A 15,799-nucleotide genomic window follows, 5' to 3' on the forward strand; every position below is an offset into this window, starting at 1 on the left:
TGGGTGAGGGAGTGTGGGTGCGGGTGTGTGTGTGCGGGTGTGTGTGTGAGGGTGTCTGAGAGTTTGTGAGTGTGAGTGAGTGTGTGTGAGAGTGTGTGATTTTGAGTGAGGGTGTGTGTGTGAGGGTGTGTGTGAGGGTGTGTGTGAGAGTGTTTGAGAGTGTGTGAGTGTGTGAGAGTGAGTGAGGGTGTGTGAGAGTGTGTGTGTGTTAGTGTGTGTGTGAGAGTGTGTGATGGTGTGTGTGAGGGTGGGTGGGTGAGAGAGTGTGTGTGTGAGGGTGTATGTGTGAGGGTGTGTGTGTGTGAGTGTGTGTGAGTGTGTGTGAGTGTGTGTGTGAGTTTGTGAGAGTGTGTGAGTGTGCGAGAGAGTGTGAGAGTGTGTGTGAGATTGTGTGTGTGTGAGGGTGTGTGTGTGAGGGTGTGTGTGAGAATGTGTGAGAGTGTGTGAGAGTTTGAGTGAGGGTGTGTGTGTGGGTGTGTGAGAATGAGAGTGTGAGAATGTGAGAGAGTGTGAGAGTGTGTGAGTATGTGTGAGTATGTGTGAGTATGTGTGAGTGTGTGTGTGAGAGTGTGTGAGGGTGTGTGTGGGAGTGTGTGGGAGTGTGTGTTTGTGAGTGTGTGAGTGTGATTGAGTGCGTGTGAGAGTGTGTGAGTGTGTGTGAGTGTGTGTGAGGATGTGTGTGTGAGGATGAGTGTGTGAGTATGTGTGTGTGAGGGTGAGGGTGTGAGTGTGTGAGGGTGTGTGTGTGTGAGTGTGAGTGTGTGTGAGGGTGTGAGTGTGTGATGATGTTTGAGTGTGTGAGAGTGTGTGAGGGTGTGTGTGTGAGTGTGTGTGAGTGTGAGAGAGTGTGTGAGAGTGTGAGAGTGTGTGAGAGTGTGAGAGTGTGTGAGAGTGTGTGAGAGTGTGTGAGAGCGTGTGAGAGCGTGTGAGAGCGTGTGAGAGTGTGTGAGAATTTATTACAGATATTACAATGTGTATAATATGTGGATGTTACAATGTATATATACAATGTATATTACAGATGATATAATAAGTGGTGTATTTAATTACGGCAAAGCAGTGTGTTATCTGCCTAAAGGGGGGTGCCTTCGTGGAGGACTTTCTAAGGGAAACTGGCTCGTATACACGTTACACATGAGGAAAACCACGAAAACACCCATGCAGCCAGCCCGTTCGCGGGGCTCGAACCTCGAACCGAACTACCAGTGTTCAGCGACTTTACCGCTCGGCCGCTGGTGGGCCAGATGATATAATAAACATCACGCGGAAGATCTAATATGTCTCATAAACGGTTAAAAACTACACAAAAAGCTTTTTTTAACTTCTAATTGTTTTGTTCTAATTGTTGTATGTATAATATGTCGATTACACAGTAATTATTTTAATTGATTCAATATTTATGATACCTAATATTGAAACGATTTTCTAAGATTAAACGATAAATTTTGACACTTAATGTATTAAATAAAAATATCTGTTGTGACATCACATGACTTCCCTGTACAGAATATTAAATTATACCCATTTTTTCTTGCATTTCATTTAAAATTATTGGATTGAATTAAATCTACTTTGTCGATATCGCGTGAACCACAACAGAATAAATGCACTCTTTAAAATTCACTATATTTGTTTACCATAGCGACACTCTGGCCGTAGGTTCACTTAACAGCGTTACATTTCTTTCATTTTTTAACTCAGAATACACAAAATTTATATCATCTTAAGAATTATCTAATCGTTGCCCCATTCAAATACTATAATAAATCTAAAACGATGTATAAAAGAAATTAAGCAAAGAACAACAACAAAAAAGAAACAACTTTTCACAGACGATCGAGTATTTTTTATTCAATTAATTCAGTTCTCACTTCGCGACAAGGCAAAAATACATTAAAACTCAAGATGCCTGTATTGAAAATTCTGAAGTAAATCTTAAACACTTATTTCCTCGAATAAATTCCAGAATGATTTCATGAATGATTTCATGATTTCCAGAATGAACATGATTTAATTCGCAATAGTAAAAGAAGGCGTTATTGCAAAGCTTACTTTCTCTAGATTGGCAACAAATCTACTATTCTGCTCTTTCAAATGTAAACAAGCAATGGCCGCCATGAAAAAAATTATTAGGCTTAGCGACACTTAAACACCTTTTAAATTGTTGATAATTCTAAAAATATTGTATACAGATTTACTAAAGCAAAAAATTTTAAAACAGTTTTTGCGACAACGATTTTTTAAATCGAACATCTGTTTTTAAAACAACAGCGATATTTTAAAGCAAAAAATGCACAATTTACAAACATGTAAGAATAAAGAAACCGAGATCACTGAGCCGAGTAACAGAGTGGATATATATATATACATATATTTATATACTTTTGGTGCAGCCGATTGCAACCAAAATACGAGGTGCACATCTACATTTTATAGCAGTCCTATATACAAAATTTTAACGTTCTGAGGCTACTCGTTTCTGAGTTATGCGAGATACGTACGTACATACGTTCGCACAGACGCAACGAAAAATTCTCTTCAGAACTCATTTTAAATAAGTTTTTAAATTTTGGGGGGAGACTCCTTACGTACAGATGTCAAGCAGAAACATCGTTAAATTGGATTCGATAGCGGTGAAAATGGATATTTGCGTTGAAATATGATGCCTGAAATTTTTTGCTAATACGATACTTACTTTTTACTACGTTCTGTCTCAATTTTAAAATTTCCTTCCCTTCCCCTTTTATCATAATTGTACTTTTACTTACTTCCTACGAAATCAGAAGATTTAATGGATTCATTTTTGATATCTGACATGTGAAACTCGGGAGCAGGCACACTTTTGCACGAAAAATAGTGTATCGCATTTTTTGTTTTAAAAATGAATAACTTCAAGTTAAGGTTTTTATGCCTTTAGTTAATCTGAACGCAATTGTTGTAGAATTATCAACAAACTAAAACTTGGAGAACTAATAAAGCGACCATTTGTTTACATTTGAAACTCTTAGTAGAATAGTTAGTTAAGTCAGTTTGCACACCAAATTGGGTGCCTTTCTTCCAGCTGGGACCAAAGTAAACTTTCAGTTTTGTGCAACGAAAAATTTATCTTCATGTGTGGTGGCTTATTTTTGCTTAGCTACTATAATTTTAATTGTAAAAATTGTTTTTTCAAACCGTTTTTTTAATTGCATTTTGGTATTTTACGTTTTTTTTTTTTTTTTTTTTTTTTTTTTTTTTGTATTTTACAATTTTTAATGAAAATTGTTTTAAGTTTTTATGATATAAGAAATCTGATGTGTACACCACATGACTTCCTTGTACGGAATATTAAATTATACGTATTTTATTTAAACTTATTAGATTGAATTAAACCTACTTCGCCGACAGCGCATAAACCACAATAGAACAAATGCATTCTTTAAAATTCACTTTGTTTACCATAGCGACACTCTGGCGCTAGGTTTACTTAACAGAATTATATTTCATTCATATTATAACTCAGAATGCACATAATGTATATCATTTAAAGAATTATCTAATCGTTGCCACATGTTCTATTCAAATACTATAATAAAGCTAGAACTATGTATAAAAGAAATTAAGCAAACAAAACAAAAAAAAACAGTTTTCCACAGACGATTGAATATTTCTCATTTAATTAATTCAGTTCTCACTTCGCGAGAAGGCAAAAATACATAAAAACTCAAAATATCTATATTAAAAATTACGAAGTAAATCTCAAACGCTTATTTCCTCGAAAAAATTCCAGAAAGAATTAAGCATGATTTAATTGGCAATAATAAATGAATGCGCTATCTTTGTTGTTGCGAAACTAAGTTTCTCTAGATTGGCAACAAATCCACTAGTCTCCCGTTTCAAATATAAACATCAATGGCAGCCATTAAAAACAGGCTTACCGGCAATTAAACAACTTTAAAATTGCTCATAATTCTAAAAATATTGCACACAAATTTACTAAAGGCATAAAATCCTTAACCGGAAGATAAAAACAACATAATTCAATCATTTTTAAATCAAAAAATGTACAATTTACAAACATATAAGAGTAAAGAAACTGAGATCACTGAGCCAGGTAATAGAGTGGATATATATATATATAAATATATTTATATACGTTTGGTGCGGCCGATTGCAACCAAAATACGAGGTGCACATCTACATGTTATAGCAGTCCTATATACAAAATTTCAACTTTCTGAGGCTACTCATTTTTGAGTTATGCGAGATACGTACATACGTTTGTAGAGACGCCACGAAAAATTCTCTTCAGAATTCATTTTAAAGCAGTTTTATAATTTTTTTGAAGGAAAAGAGTCTTATTCTGTCCTTACGAACAGATGTCACGCAAAAACATCGTTAAATTGCATTCGATAGTGGTCAAAATGGATATTTTCGTTGAAATATGCTGCCTGAAACTTTTCGCGATTACAATACTTCCTTTTTACTTCGTACAAGGAAGTAAAAAAAGGTCTATAGACTTTCTTCCTAAAATTAATTCAGCAGGAGTTTTCTGAGTCATATCGTGGGTCATTGTGCGTAGTGCAAACGTGACTTCGTGTAGTGAAATCGGCCGAATCATCCCAAAGTCTGTGATAGTTTTTTCGTTAAATTTTATGAACCTCTGAAGAAATTTTTATAACTAACTACATAATTCGTATACCTTGAGAAAATGTACTTTGCTGTTAAGTTTTTACTGTATAAAGCATCGTCTGCTATTCCAATAAAGTTCTTAATAAAATAAATTATTACAATTGCAATGCAGTAATGTTTGTCCACCCTATTTTACTAACATTAAAATGAGCTTCAAAATAGCACTAAAATAAGCTAATTTAATTAGATTAAACAAGAAACATGTAAACAGGAAGTTTCAAAGAATTTTAATTAGGAAATGCAGAAGTTTGCTTCGGAACCGTTCATAATGTATTTAATCGTATTTTCAAAGTTTAATGCAAAAGTTTATTTATGAACGGCGCATAATATTTCTTGAAATCACTTGACCGATTCCGTATCCCGTGACAGTAAACGTTCTCTTAATATTCAGAGAGCATTCCTCACTTGAATAGAACATGCCAATGTAAAATTAGGCAGAAAATGCAATCTTAGTTTGGCGTAAGTGTATTGTTACAGATTTTGTATTTAGTTAGATGTTTTTAGTAGAATTCTAATTAAATTGGTTTACATTCCAGTGCAATGCAGAACGAAACATATTTTTAAAGAAAGCTACGTCGGAAATTGTAATTGACTACTGTATTAGCTGTAAACGTAATTTTACTCTTTTGCTTTCCAGAAATCGAGAAAACAGACATTATCATAACTTTCTCGTGCCCGATTAAAATACTTTAAAAAGTCAGATAGAAACATCGCAGAACAAATTGAAAATCTATATCAAACTCAGATTTTTTGTTTTGGCCCAATCTTAAATGATTGACCGCTTCCTAAGCGACATTTTTCTGGCACTTGACAAATTTTATAATCTGTTTGCTCATATTTTTAGCGATTTTATTTCAATTTAAAAAATATATTCCACACTTTGATCACGGTCACCGACCTGTTGATCACAACAAACGAAGTATTTTCTGTGTTAACGAGCAGGACTTGGGCGATTCTATAACAACATCCGAATTATATCATTAACCTCGATAATATGAACCGCAGTCTACTGTTCTAAGATAATCAAGTCAATTATAGAAACTGATTTATTATTAGTCCAAAGGAAGAATTTGCACAGAAGGATTATTAATTTCTTTTCGGCATTTTGTGTCGATTCACTAAAAGCGCTGTTTCACTTTTTAAATTCTTGCCACGAAATATTAGAGCCCTGTATTATACTTAAAGAAATTAAATAATGCATTTCTCGCATTGTGATAAACAACGTTACCTAGAGCCGTCCAATTTTGAATAACGTAATCCTCCAACGAATATGGGCATGTGGAAGTCCAAATTTGGAATTTGTTTTATTATCGACTTCATATTTTGTAAAACGTTTTTTTACAAAATATTTTTGATTAACAAACTCGAGGGTTTCAAAGCGAGCAATGGCATCGTTGTACAAAAAGAACATTTTTATCTTCAACGCGCGAGACTGTGTATCGAAAATTCTAAAGATATGCTCATTTTAAAATTATTTTGCGATATTGCTGTTGAACTGAATTTTATGATTTAAGTGCGAAGAACATGATAAATAAAGGTAACACAAAATATTAGAAAAACGCCCCTTTCAACGTAATTTAAAATCCGAAACCTTTCAGATTTTTTTTTTTTTTTCAATTCTTATGTAAAATTTATTCTATTTTATTTATTAGTTCGTTACATTCCGAGTTCTCGTAGCATTCTTTGTGTTTTATCTTTAAATTAAATTTTCTTTAAAATAAATTTCATTTTCAGGGCAAAGCGGAAATGAAGACCTATTGGCTAATTAGCCACGATCCATCATCTGGTAAGAGACGGAACGTAGCTCGCGGAATGATAGTTCCACCTCCGCTTTTCAATATACGTGAATCAGAAAATAGAAGACAAAGTCCCAAAACAGAATTCTCCCATCGGACGACTCCAGCTCAAATCTACCGCTCTGTAGACGACGGCGTACCTTTACCTAACGACTCTGTTCCTGGAAAATCGTATTTCTTTGGATATCACAAGACAGTCCCCGCATACCAAAACGTCTAAATCCATCGGCTGTCGTTGCAACACGCGACGCTTCGCAGTCAGAACCATGGGATGGGAATGAATGGGGTTTTAATATGGCCTTTGATGATTCAAACCCAGACATCCTGGAGAGTTCAGATGAATGGTTTTGACTCTTCTGAAGCACCAAGAAGACTTTCTAGTAATTACAAACCTAATATCAAAGTAGCATCACTGACAGCTGCAGACGATGCGTACAAACGTCTTATTTATGCAAAGAGGAAGCAGGTTGAAAACTTGAGAAAATTTAAAAAAAAGAAAAAAAAAAAAAAAAGAAAAAAAATCCTTAATGGAAGAGGTCGTGGTCTGCAGACAAGTTTGACCTCTCAAAGGAGTCTTTGAAGGAATGGTTAACAAACCTTTTTTACCACAAGTTTGCATGCTCAAGTTTCTGAGCTCAAAAGACAAGAATCAACTGTCGGGCCACTTCAGACAGTGAAAGAGAGCGATATAGAAGAAAGCGTAGTGTAATATGTTTGTACCTGTGCTAACTAAATATATCTGTGATATATCCGTGGCAGTTTCGGTTCGTACATACAGTTTTATTCGAAGTAAATGTGTTTTTGTTATCTAAAACTCATAAGTAAACTTATTTCTTACATTCTTTTCATTTTTAAAATTTTACATATTTTTTCCTTTTCACATTTTTACTTTAATGACAAAAATTAAAGTTATTTTTGAAGTTTAACTTTTTATCTTCGCTTTTTGTTTTAAAAAAAAATCTGATGTGTACTTCCTTGTACGTGATGACTTCCTTGTACGGAATATTAAATTATGCGCATTTTTTCTTGCATTTCATTTAAACTTATTAGATTGAATTAAACCTACTTCGCCGACAGCGCATAAACCACAATAGAATAAATGCATTCTTTAAAATTCACTTTGTTTACCATAGCGACACTCTGGCGCTAGGTTTATTTAACAGTATTATATTTCGTTCATATTATAACTCAGAATGCACAAAATTTATATCATTTAAAGAATTATCTAATCGTTCCCACATGTTCTATTCAAATACTACAATAAAGCTAGAACTATGTATAAAAGAAATTAAGCAAAGAAAACAAAAAAGAAACAGTTTTTCACAGACGATTGACTATTTCTCATTCAATTAATTCAGTTTTCACTTCGCGACAAGGCAAACATACATAAAAACTCAAAATATCTGTATTAAAAATTACGAAGTAAATCTTAAACACTTATTTCCTCGAAAAAATTCCAAAATGGATTAAGTATGATTTAATTGGCAATAATAAATGAAGGCGTTATCTTTGTTGTTGCGAAGCTAAGTTTCTCTACATTGGCAACAAATCCGCTATCTTGCTGTTTCAAATGTAAACAAGAGCAATAGCCGCCATCAAAAACATTATTAGGCTTAGCGGCACTTAAACAATTTTAAAATTGTTGATAATTCTAAAAATATTGTATACAGATTTACTAAAGGCATAAAAACCTTAACCGGAAGATAAGAACAACATAATTCAATCATTTTTAAAGCAAAAAATGTACAATTTACAAACATATAAGAGTAAAGAAACTGAGATCAATGAGCCGGGTAACAGAGTGGACATATATATAAATATATTTATATACGTTTGGAGAGGCCGATTGCAACCAAAATATGAGATGAACATCTACATGTTATAGCAGTCCTATATACAAAATTTCAACGTTCTGAGGCTACTCGATTTTGAGTTATGCGAGATACGTACATACGTTTGTAGAGACGACACGAAAAATTCTCTTCAGAATTCATTTTAAAGCAGTTTTATAATTTTTTTGGAGGTTTTAAAGCAGTTTTATAATTTTTTTGGAGTGTTTTATTCTGTCCTTACATACAGATATCACGGAAATACATCGTTAAATTGCATTTGAAAGAGGTCAAAATGGGATATTTTCGTTGAAATATGCTGCCTGAAAATTTTCGCGATTACCCGGAATTTCCTTTTTTCCTTCACTTCCTTTTTACTTCGTACAAGAAAGTAAGAAGAGTTTTTAAATTTACAATTTATTTATTTTGCAAAAGTTAAGATTTTTTTTCGCAAGTTCAATTTTTTTCTTTTGTTTTTTTCACAAATAGAACTTTACTTTTATCTTTTCCATTGAAAATAACTTTAAATTTCCTTTTCATTTTTCTTCCCAAACCTAATTTTTTTCTTCTAAAATTTTTTCTTCTCCCATTTTTTTTATTTTACACTTCAAGATTTATTGAGCTATCAAGATTATTAAAACCAAAATAAGTTCTAATTTATTTCCTTATTTGCCAGTAAAGAAGGCAGCATTCATTAATTAATCAAAATTTTTAATAGTTTAAATCAGGTGCTCTAACCGGTGGTACGCAAGAGAAACATAGATGGTACGCAAAAAAAAAGTATTTTAAACTATTAAATTCAAAAATCTCGTGAAGAAAAAGAAAAATTGATAGAAGTTTCCTGTGATCGAACTCTAACTGAAGATTTCAAAAATAATGCACTGGTTAACTTTTATCTGAACCGAAAAATAACTTTAAAGGCAATTCAAATAAAGCTATTAATTTTTTATTCCCTTTTTGCACAAACCTATTTGTGTGAACAATGATTTTCATCCATGTTATATTTAAAAATTAAATGCGAAACAAAATTAAAAGTGGATCCTAATTTCCTGTTAAAACTAAGTGAAGTAAGACCAGACACAAGGAAATTTGTCTTCCTTAAACGGACCCAAATTTCGCACTCAATTTTAGAATTAAAGTATTACAACTTAAATTTTGATAGTAAAAATTGTAACCCATTTTTAACCTAATATATTTTTTATATATGCGTATTTAATACAAACAGCCAATAGGTTGTGCAAATGGCAAAATATATTCATTTTTAATATTTCTGTTGAGAAACTGAAAAAAATCATTGTAAAATGTAGCGGTGGTACTTACGTTTTTCAGTATTTATTTACATGGTACTTGTTAGTCGAAAGGTTGAGAACCGCTGGTTTAAATAATTCACAATAATAATATTACAGAAATAGAAAATTTGCTTCAGTTTAATTTTCAAAGAACTCTGATTCCCATTTACTATTATTTATCAATATAGCAATGTTTTGTTTAATATTCTAACCGCCACTGAATGTTACTTCCTTGTACGAAGTAAAGGAAGTACAAAAAATTCCGGGTATCATATTTCAACGAAAATATCAATTTTGACCGCTATCGAATGCAATTTAACTATGTTTTTGCGTGACATCTCTACGTAAAGACACAAAGGGCTTTTTTTTCCTCAAACCAATTATAAAGTTGATCCAAAATAGATTCAGATCAGAATTTTTTTCGTGGCGTCTGTACGTTCGTTTGTATGTATGTATCTCGCATAACTCAAAAGCGAGTAGTTGTACACTGTTACTCGGCTCCCTGAGCTCCGTTTATTCTTATATGATAGTAAATCGCGAATATTTACTTAATCATGGAAAATGGTTATGCTGTTCTTATCATTCGGTTAAGGTTTTTATGCCTTTTATGTACTCTGCATGCCATCGTTGTAGAATCATCAACAACTTAAAAATTGTTTAAGTGCAGCTACGCCTGATTTTTGATTAACATAGCAGCCATATTTGTTTACATTTGAAACTTAGCAGAATCTTTCTGCACCTATTAGATTAATTAAACCAGAATTAAATCAAATTGCAACCAGAATTAAATCTTTCTGCACCTTCACTGTCTTTTTGTCGAGTGGGACCAAAAGGAAACTTAGTTTTCTGCACCGAAAATCTGCCTGCTGGCCGAATTGCTTGTTTTTGTGTAGAAACTGAACTCTAATTTTAATTGTAAATTTTTTTTTGTTTTAAATGAATTGGCGTTTTATGTTTTTGTCTATCTTTGAGTTTCTAAAGAATTTTTTTTTTTTTTTTTTTTTTTTTTTTTTTTTTTTTGTATTTCTGCCTCGCCGCGAAGTTAAAACCGATTTAATTGAATCAGAAATATACCCCCGTAACACAAAACATCCTCAGGATGTCCTATTTAAGTCGAAATATCCCGGGACATAATTAGGATGTCCTGAGTATGTTGATTCTCAGATGTCCTGAGGACATCGTAATTTAACATCCTGAGGATGTCTTATTTAAGTCGCTATGTCCTGGGATATGAGAGGATGTCCTGAAGATGTTGATTCTCGGATGTCCTGACGACTTCACCAATTTCACATCCTGAGGACATTCATACTGCATTGTCCGGAGGACTTCAGTTGTCAAACATTCTGAGGATGTTCGTTCTCAAATTTACCAGTTTTAGTTTCTTGCACATTATTTAATTTTCATATGTATTTTACTAAGTTGTTTCTAAATGCTGTACATTAAAAATATTGATATGATTGAAGATTTATTCTTCTTGTTTTGTTATTAATTTTAACTGCTATTTTTTCTGACGTTTTTAAAAATTTACTTTATCATGGAAAAGATTTTTTCCAATGGATTAGCATTTTCTAGAATATTTGCTAAATTCCAATAACATATATTTTTTATAAAAAATGTATAACTCGAAGAAGTAAGTTTAAATGAAATGCAGAAAAAACTGCTTATAATTTAATATTCTGTATAAGAAAGCCATGTGGTTTCCGCATCCGATTTCTTTTCCTGTAGTTTCGAAGATTTGGCAGTTAACATTTTTGAAGACATATTGTAGATAACAGTAAAATTGCAATTCTGAATTACATTTTAATTCTCAATTCCTTTTAAATATTTCTGGAGTTTTCAACTTATTTGGTTCTTCTCGAGCTGAGGTATATTCCTTTCTTCTTAATAAAGAATCCATTGTCACAATAGCTTGTAATTCTTTGTGATTGTGCTAGCACAATTACTTACTCATAAGCTTAATAGTGTATTTAAAGATTTGATGCACACCCCATTAGTCATTATGGGACTGAATTTAGTTATGATGTTTGTTAAATTTGCTTTTGGATGTGCTCTTAAAAATTCGTAGCACCATCAAACTGCAAACGAAGCAATTCAAAAGTACGATTCAATTACTTTGGCCTTCGTGGCCTGTCGAAGGTATTTAATAACCTTCTATAATATAATTTTTACATAATTCTTTTAGATAAGTTAAAAACGAACTGTCAATGCAAGAGTCTCAAATGCTTTGCTCTTCTTTAATTTTCCCAAAAGAGAAATTTGCGAGTTGTTTGATATTTATCTCACCCTACTATGCTTTTGTTGAGGGTCAACAAGGTCTATCAGTGGCCGAGCGGTTAAGTCGCTGAATACTGGGAGTTCCGACCTAGACTCGATTCTAGGCGAACGGACTTGCTGCATGCGTGTTTTCCCCATCTGTAATGTGTATACGGAGCCAGTTTCCCTTAGAAAGTCCTCCTCGAAAGCATCCCTTCCCTTAGCCAGAGTTACGGCAAAGCGCTAGAGTGCTTTGCCGTAATAAAAAAACACCACTGGGAATCATTATATTTTAAGATGCCACCCTGCTGACTTTCTTGACTAAAATAAACACACAGGAAATTGCATCCAATTTGTATTGTGTTAGCACTGGAGTTTAAATGCAATAAAATATTGATTTTTAGATCTCAGAAGATCAGATTCAGAAGAATATTAATTCAGATCTCAGAAGTGGTGTTAGCACTGGAGGACTCGGAGTCCAACCCCTTCGAAACTGATCGATTATTACGAAATAGTGTATGGTTCGAATAATTACTGATGAGGATTAAATGAAATATAGCGTAACTGTCCCGCACATAAAATCTAACAGGTGTTGATAACCTGATGACAAAAGTTACTGCTAAAAGTTCTTTAAATACAAATAAAAGCACATAGTTACACAAGCAATTGGAACAGTTTTAGTCAACATTTACAATATATTAAAACAATAAAATAATAAAAACTGAAACCTTTAAGATTTTATATTACGCCCAAAGGGGCGTTTTCTTAATGATTCATGTGTTACCTTTATTTATTAAACATGTTTTTCGCACTTAAACCATAAAATTCAATTTAACAGTAATATCGCTAAATAATTAAAAAAAGAGCATATCTTTAGAATTTCCGATACAAAGTCTCGCGCGTTGAAGATATTGTTTTCGCATAGTGTTGCCACTGCTCGTTTTTAAATCGTTGAGTTTGTTAATCAAAAATTCGTTAAAGTGATACAAAATATGAAATCGATAATAAAACAAATTCCAAATTAGGGCTTCCAGATGCCCATATTCGAGAAGATTACGTTATTTAGAATTGGATGGCTCTAGGTACAGTCGTTTTATCACAATGCGAGAAACTTACATACATTTCTGCAGATACTTTATCATTTAATTTCTTTAAATATAACACAGGGCGATAAAATTGGGTGGCAACAATTTGAAAAGTGAAACGGACATTTAAAGTTTTCGACGCAAAATGCCAAAACGAAATTAATAGTACTTCCGGGCAAACGCCTATACAAATTTTGTAACATTTCTTATTATTTTTAATTACAGATAAGAATGTTATTTGATTTCCTAACATTTATAACAATTGTGTGCCAATTGTGCAAGTAGACATGAAATTGTGCTTTGCCAAATTCCTCATGAATTAATACATTGTTTTTTACAAACTACGGGTGAAGTTACACCCGGGGTCTGTCTCATACCTTCACACGCATCTTGTTCAAAAGCGCGTAGAGGGGATGAGAAAATGAATAGATTCAATTTCTCCCAGTGTTGTTGGCAAAGTTGGCCAGTTGGCAAAGCAACAGGTGGATGTAAACATGACTTGTGGCGATAAGTAGGGTTTTTAAGGATGAAAATCTAGAAGTTACTTAGCATGCGTGAGCGCCTCCTTTCTTAGAAAGATTCCTAAACTATCGGCATTTGTAGCAAGTTCGGTAAAGAATATCAACATAGGAAAAAAACTCACTTTAACAATTTAAAATAAAAATTTTAATTATTAAATAAAGATTATAATAACGCACCTAATAGGTGGGTACCGTTACCTCCTATAAAGGAACAGAATTTTTACACTCATGCCTTCTCCGGGATTCCAAACCGGGACCTTCGGTATCGCAGTCCGCGACCCCCTTTACCACTATGCCATGGCAAGTCGAAACAAACTAAATGGCCGATCAAACTTACTATTTTTTTAATTGGTAACTTCGTCAATTACGTTCCAATTTGACTGAAATTTTTATATACCGGGCAAAAAATTGCACAAATAAAAAAATCGCACAAACAAAGACCGCACAAAAACAGGTTTCAGTGTACTTTCATTTGACATCATATGGGTTTAATCACCACTTTCTTTCCAACTTTGAAATCTCCCCCCCCCCTGCGAGGTCTTGCTGAAGCAAACTGTTTTCTACTGAACAGCATGTGTTCATATAAAGAGTTGCTGCTTCAAACAACCTGCATGTTAGAATTTTCACATACCACACCTCAAAAATACACCCTACATTCAATTCTCAGCCCTCAGGCGCTAAGTGAAAAATTAACTTAGCATTCGCTGGTAAGCCTACCTTAAAATGTCATGGCTTTCTCAAAGTAATTTTCGTTTTTTACGTAAAATCTACTACTAGCTTGACTTTCATACATACACACTCATTCCTGTTTTACAAGCAGTTACAAAAATACTTTTAGGTTTACAATAACTTTAACTGAATTTCCTGAAAACAATTTTAAATTGTTTACATTCAATAAAATTCTTTTATAATAAAATAAAGAGTAACGAATTTGCTTCACTTAATTGGAAGCACTCCAAAGTTTCCTAAACTCAGCCTCTCAGATGAACAAATCGTTCTCATTTTTAAACTTAATTAATTTTGATAATTACAAAAAACTAACTTTAAATTTCATTCAATCTGAAGCTAGCTTTTATTTTTAACTTAAATTCTGTTAACTTGACTTTTAACTCTTTCACACATACAACCATATTTCTGTTTTTACTAGCATCGCAAAAATACTTAAACACATGTTCCACAAAACCTTTTACATTTACAATCACTTTAATCGAATTTCCGGTAAACAATTTTAAATGGTTTACATTCAATAAATTTCATTCATTTAAAGAATAACGAATTTGCTTCATTTAATTAGAAGCACTCCAAAGTTTTAGCTCTGTTTCTTGGACTAAAACGGAATATCTCGTTCTCATTTTTAAACTGAATATATTCTGGCAATTACGAAGCCTAATTTTAACTTCATGCGTTCTCAAACTAGTTTTTATTTTTAACTTAATTTCTACTATTAGCTGGACTCTTACACATGTATTAGTATCACAAAAATACTTTGTTTTAACACACATTTCATAAAAACTTGCATTTACAATCAGTTTAAGTGAATTTTCTGAGAACCATTTCAAATCATATATGTTAAATAAAATTCTTTAAAAGATTAACAAATTTGCTGATTCATTTAAGAGAAAACACGCTAACGTTTCCTGAAGTCAGTCTCTCAGACTAAAAATGAACATCTTGTTCTCATTTTTAAACTTAATATATTCTTACAATACAAAATAATTAAGTTAAAGGACGTCTTGCTCTATAAAGTGCTAAAATAAGATTATCCTTGATCAAGGCAACGATTGAAAGAAAATTTTTGAGAACAATTTACTTGAGAGCTACTTTGAGCACAATTTACTTTTAAATTAAGATTAAGTAAAACTACATATTCAAGTAGAGTCATTTTCACTTATCTTTCGTTTGTTGAAGTCAGAGAATATGTTCTGGATGAACTCATTCTAGGAATCGAATTAGGAAGTCTGCTGGACCTTCAGCCGCAGAGCTCCTTGCTCTGAGAGGATAAGGCTGGCCTGGTCAGACGAAGCAGTCCACTGGTTACTAAGCAGATTTCTTGCTCTAGAGAGGTTCATCAAGAGACATTTCAGGCATGGAATGGGTGCCAACGTGGTTAAGAACCGACCACTCACAACGAACACGTGAACTGAGTTTCGGTCTACGATTTCGCAGAGTCGCCCGCGCAGTCGTACCTGCGCAACAATATCTTCACTGACTGGCTACTGCTTAAACCCGTTTCCACAGGTATGAACGGCACTGATGATTAGTTTTTACACCTGAGTAAGCTACCCAACCTGCATTGTGGCTAGTGTTGCTGACTGTACCGAAGAGCCTGGGTTCGAATCCCGGAGAAGGCATGGA

General features: G+C 33.3%; 1 protein-coding gene across 7 annotated transcripts in view; it reads left to right on the forward strand.

Moving 5' to 3' along the window:
- Positions 1-15,799, forward strand: part of LOC118203199 (transcription factor unc-3-like) — an 87,762-nt gene that overhangs the window by 68,262 nt on the left and 3,701 nt on the right. For 6 of the 7 annotated variants that reach the window (XR_015042349.1, XR_015042348.1, XR_015042347.1 and 3 more), the window contains exon 3: positions 6,406-7,294. Coding sequence is in view for 1 of the 7 variants with exons in the window: in XM_085821296.1 (XP_085677422.1) it covers positions 6,406-6,421 (16 nt within the window). In the remaining 6 variants the exon portion in view is untranslated. Of the gene's footprint in view, positions 1-6,405; positions 7,295-15,799 lie in introns of those variants that run through there. The other variant, XR_015042346.1, reaches the window with a different exon arrangement.

The sequence above is a fragment of the Stegodyphus dumicola genome, chromosome 7 (genome assembly GCF_044657685.1).
Source record: "Stegodyphus dumicola isolate Sdum_Otavi_A_Nest chromosome 7, ASM4465768v1".
Classification (NCBI taxonomy): domain Eukaryota; kingdom Metazoa; phylum Arthropoda; class Arachnida; order Araneae; family Eresidae; genus Stegodyphus; species Stegodyphus dumicola.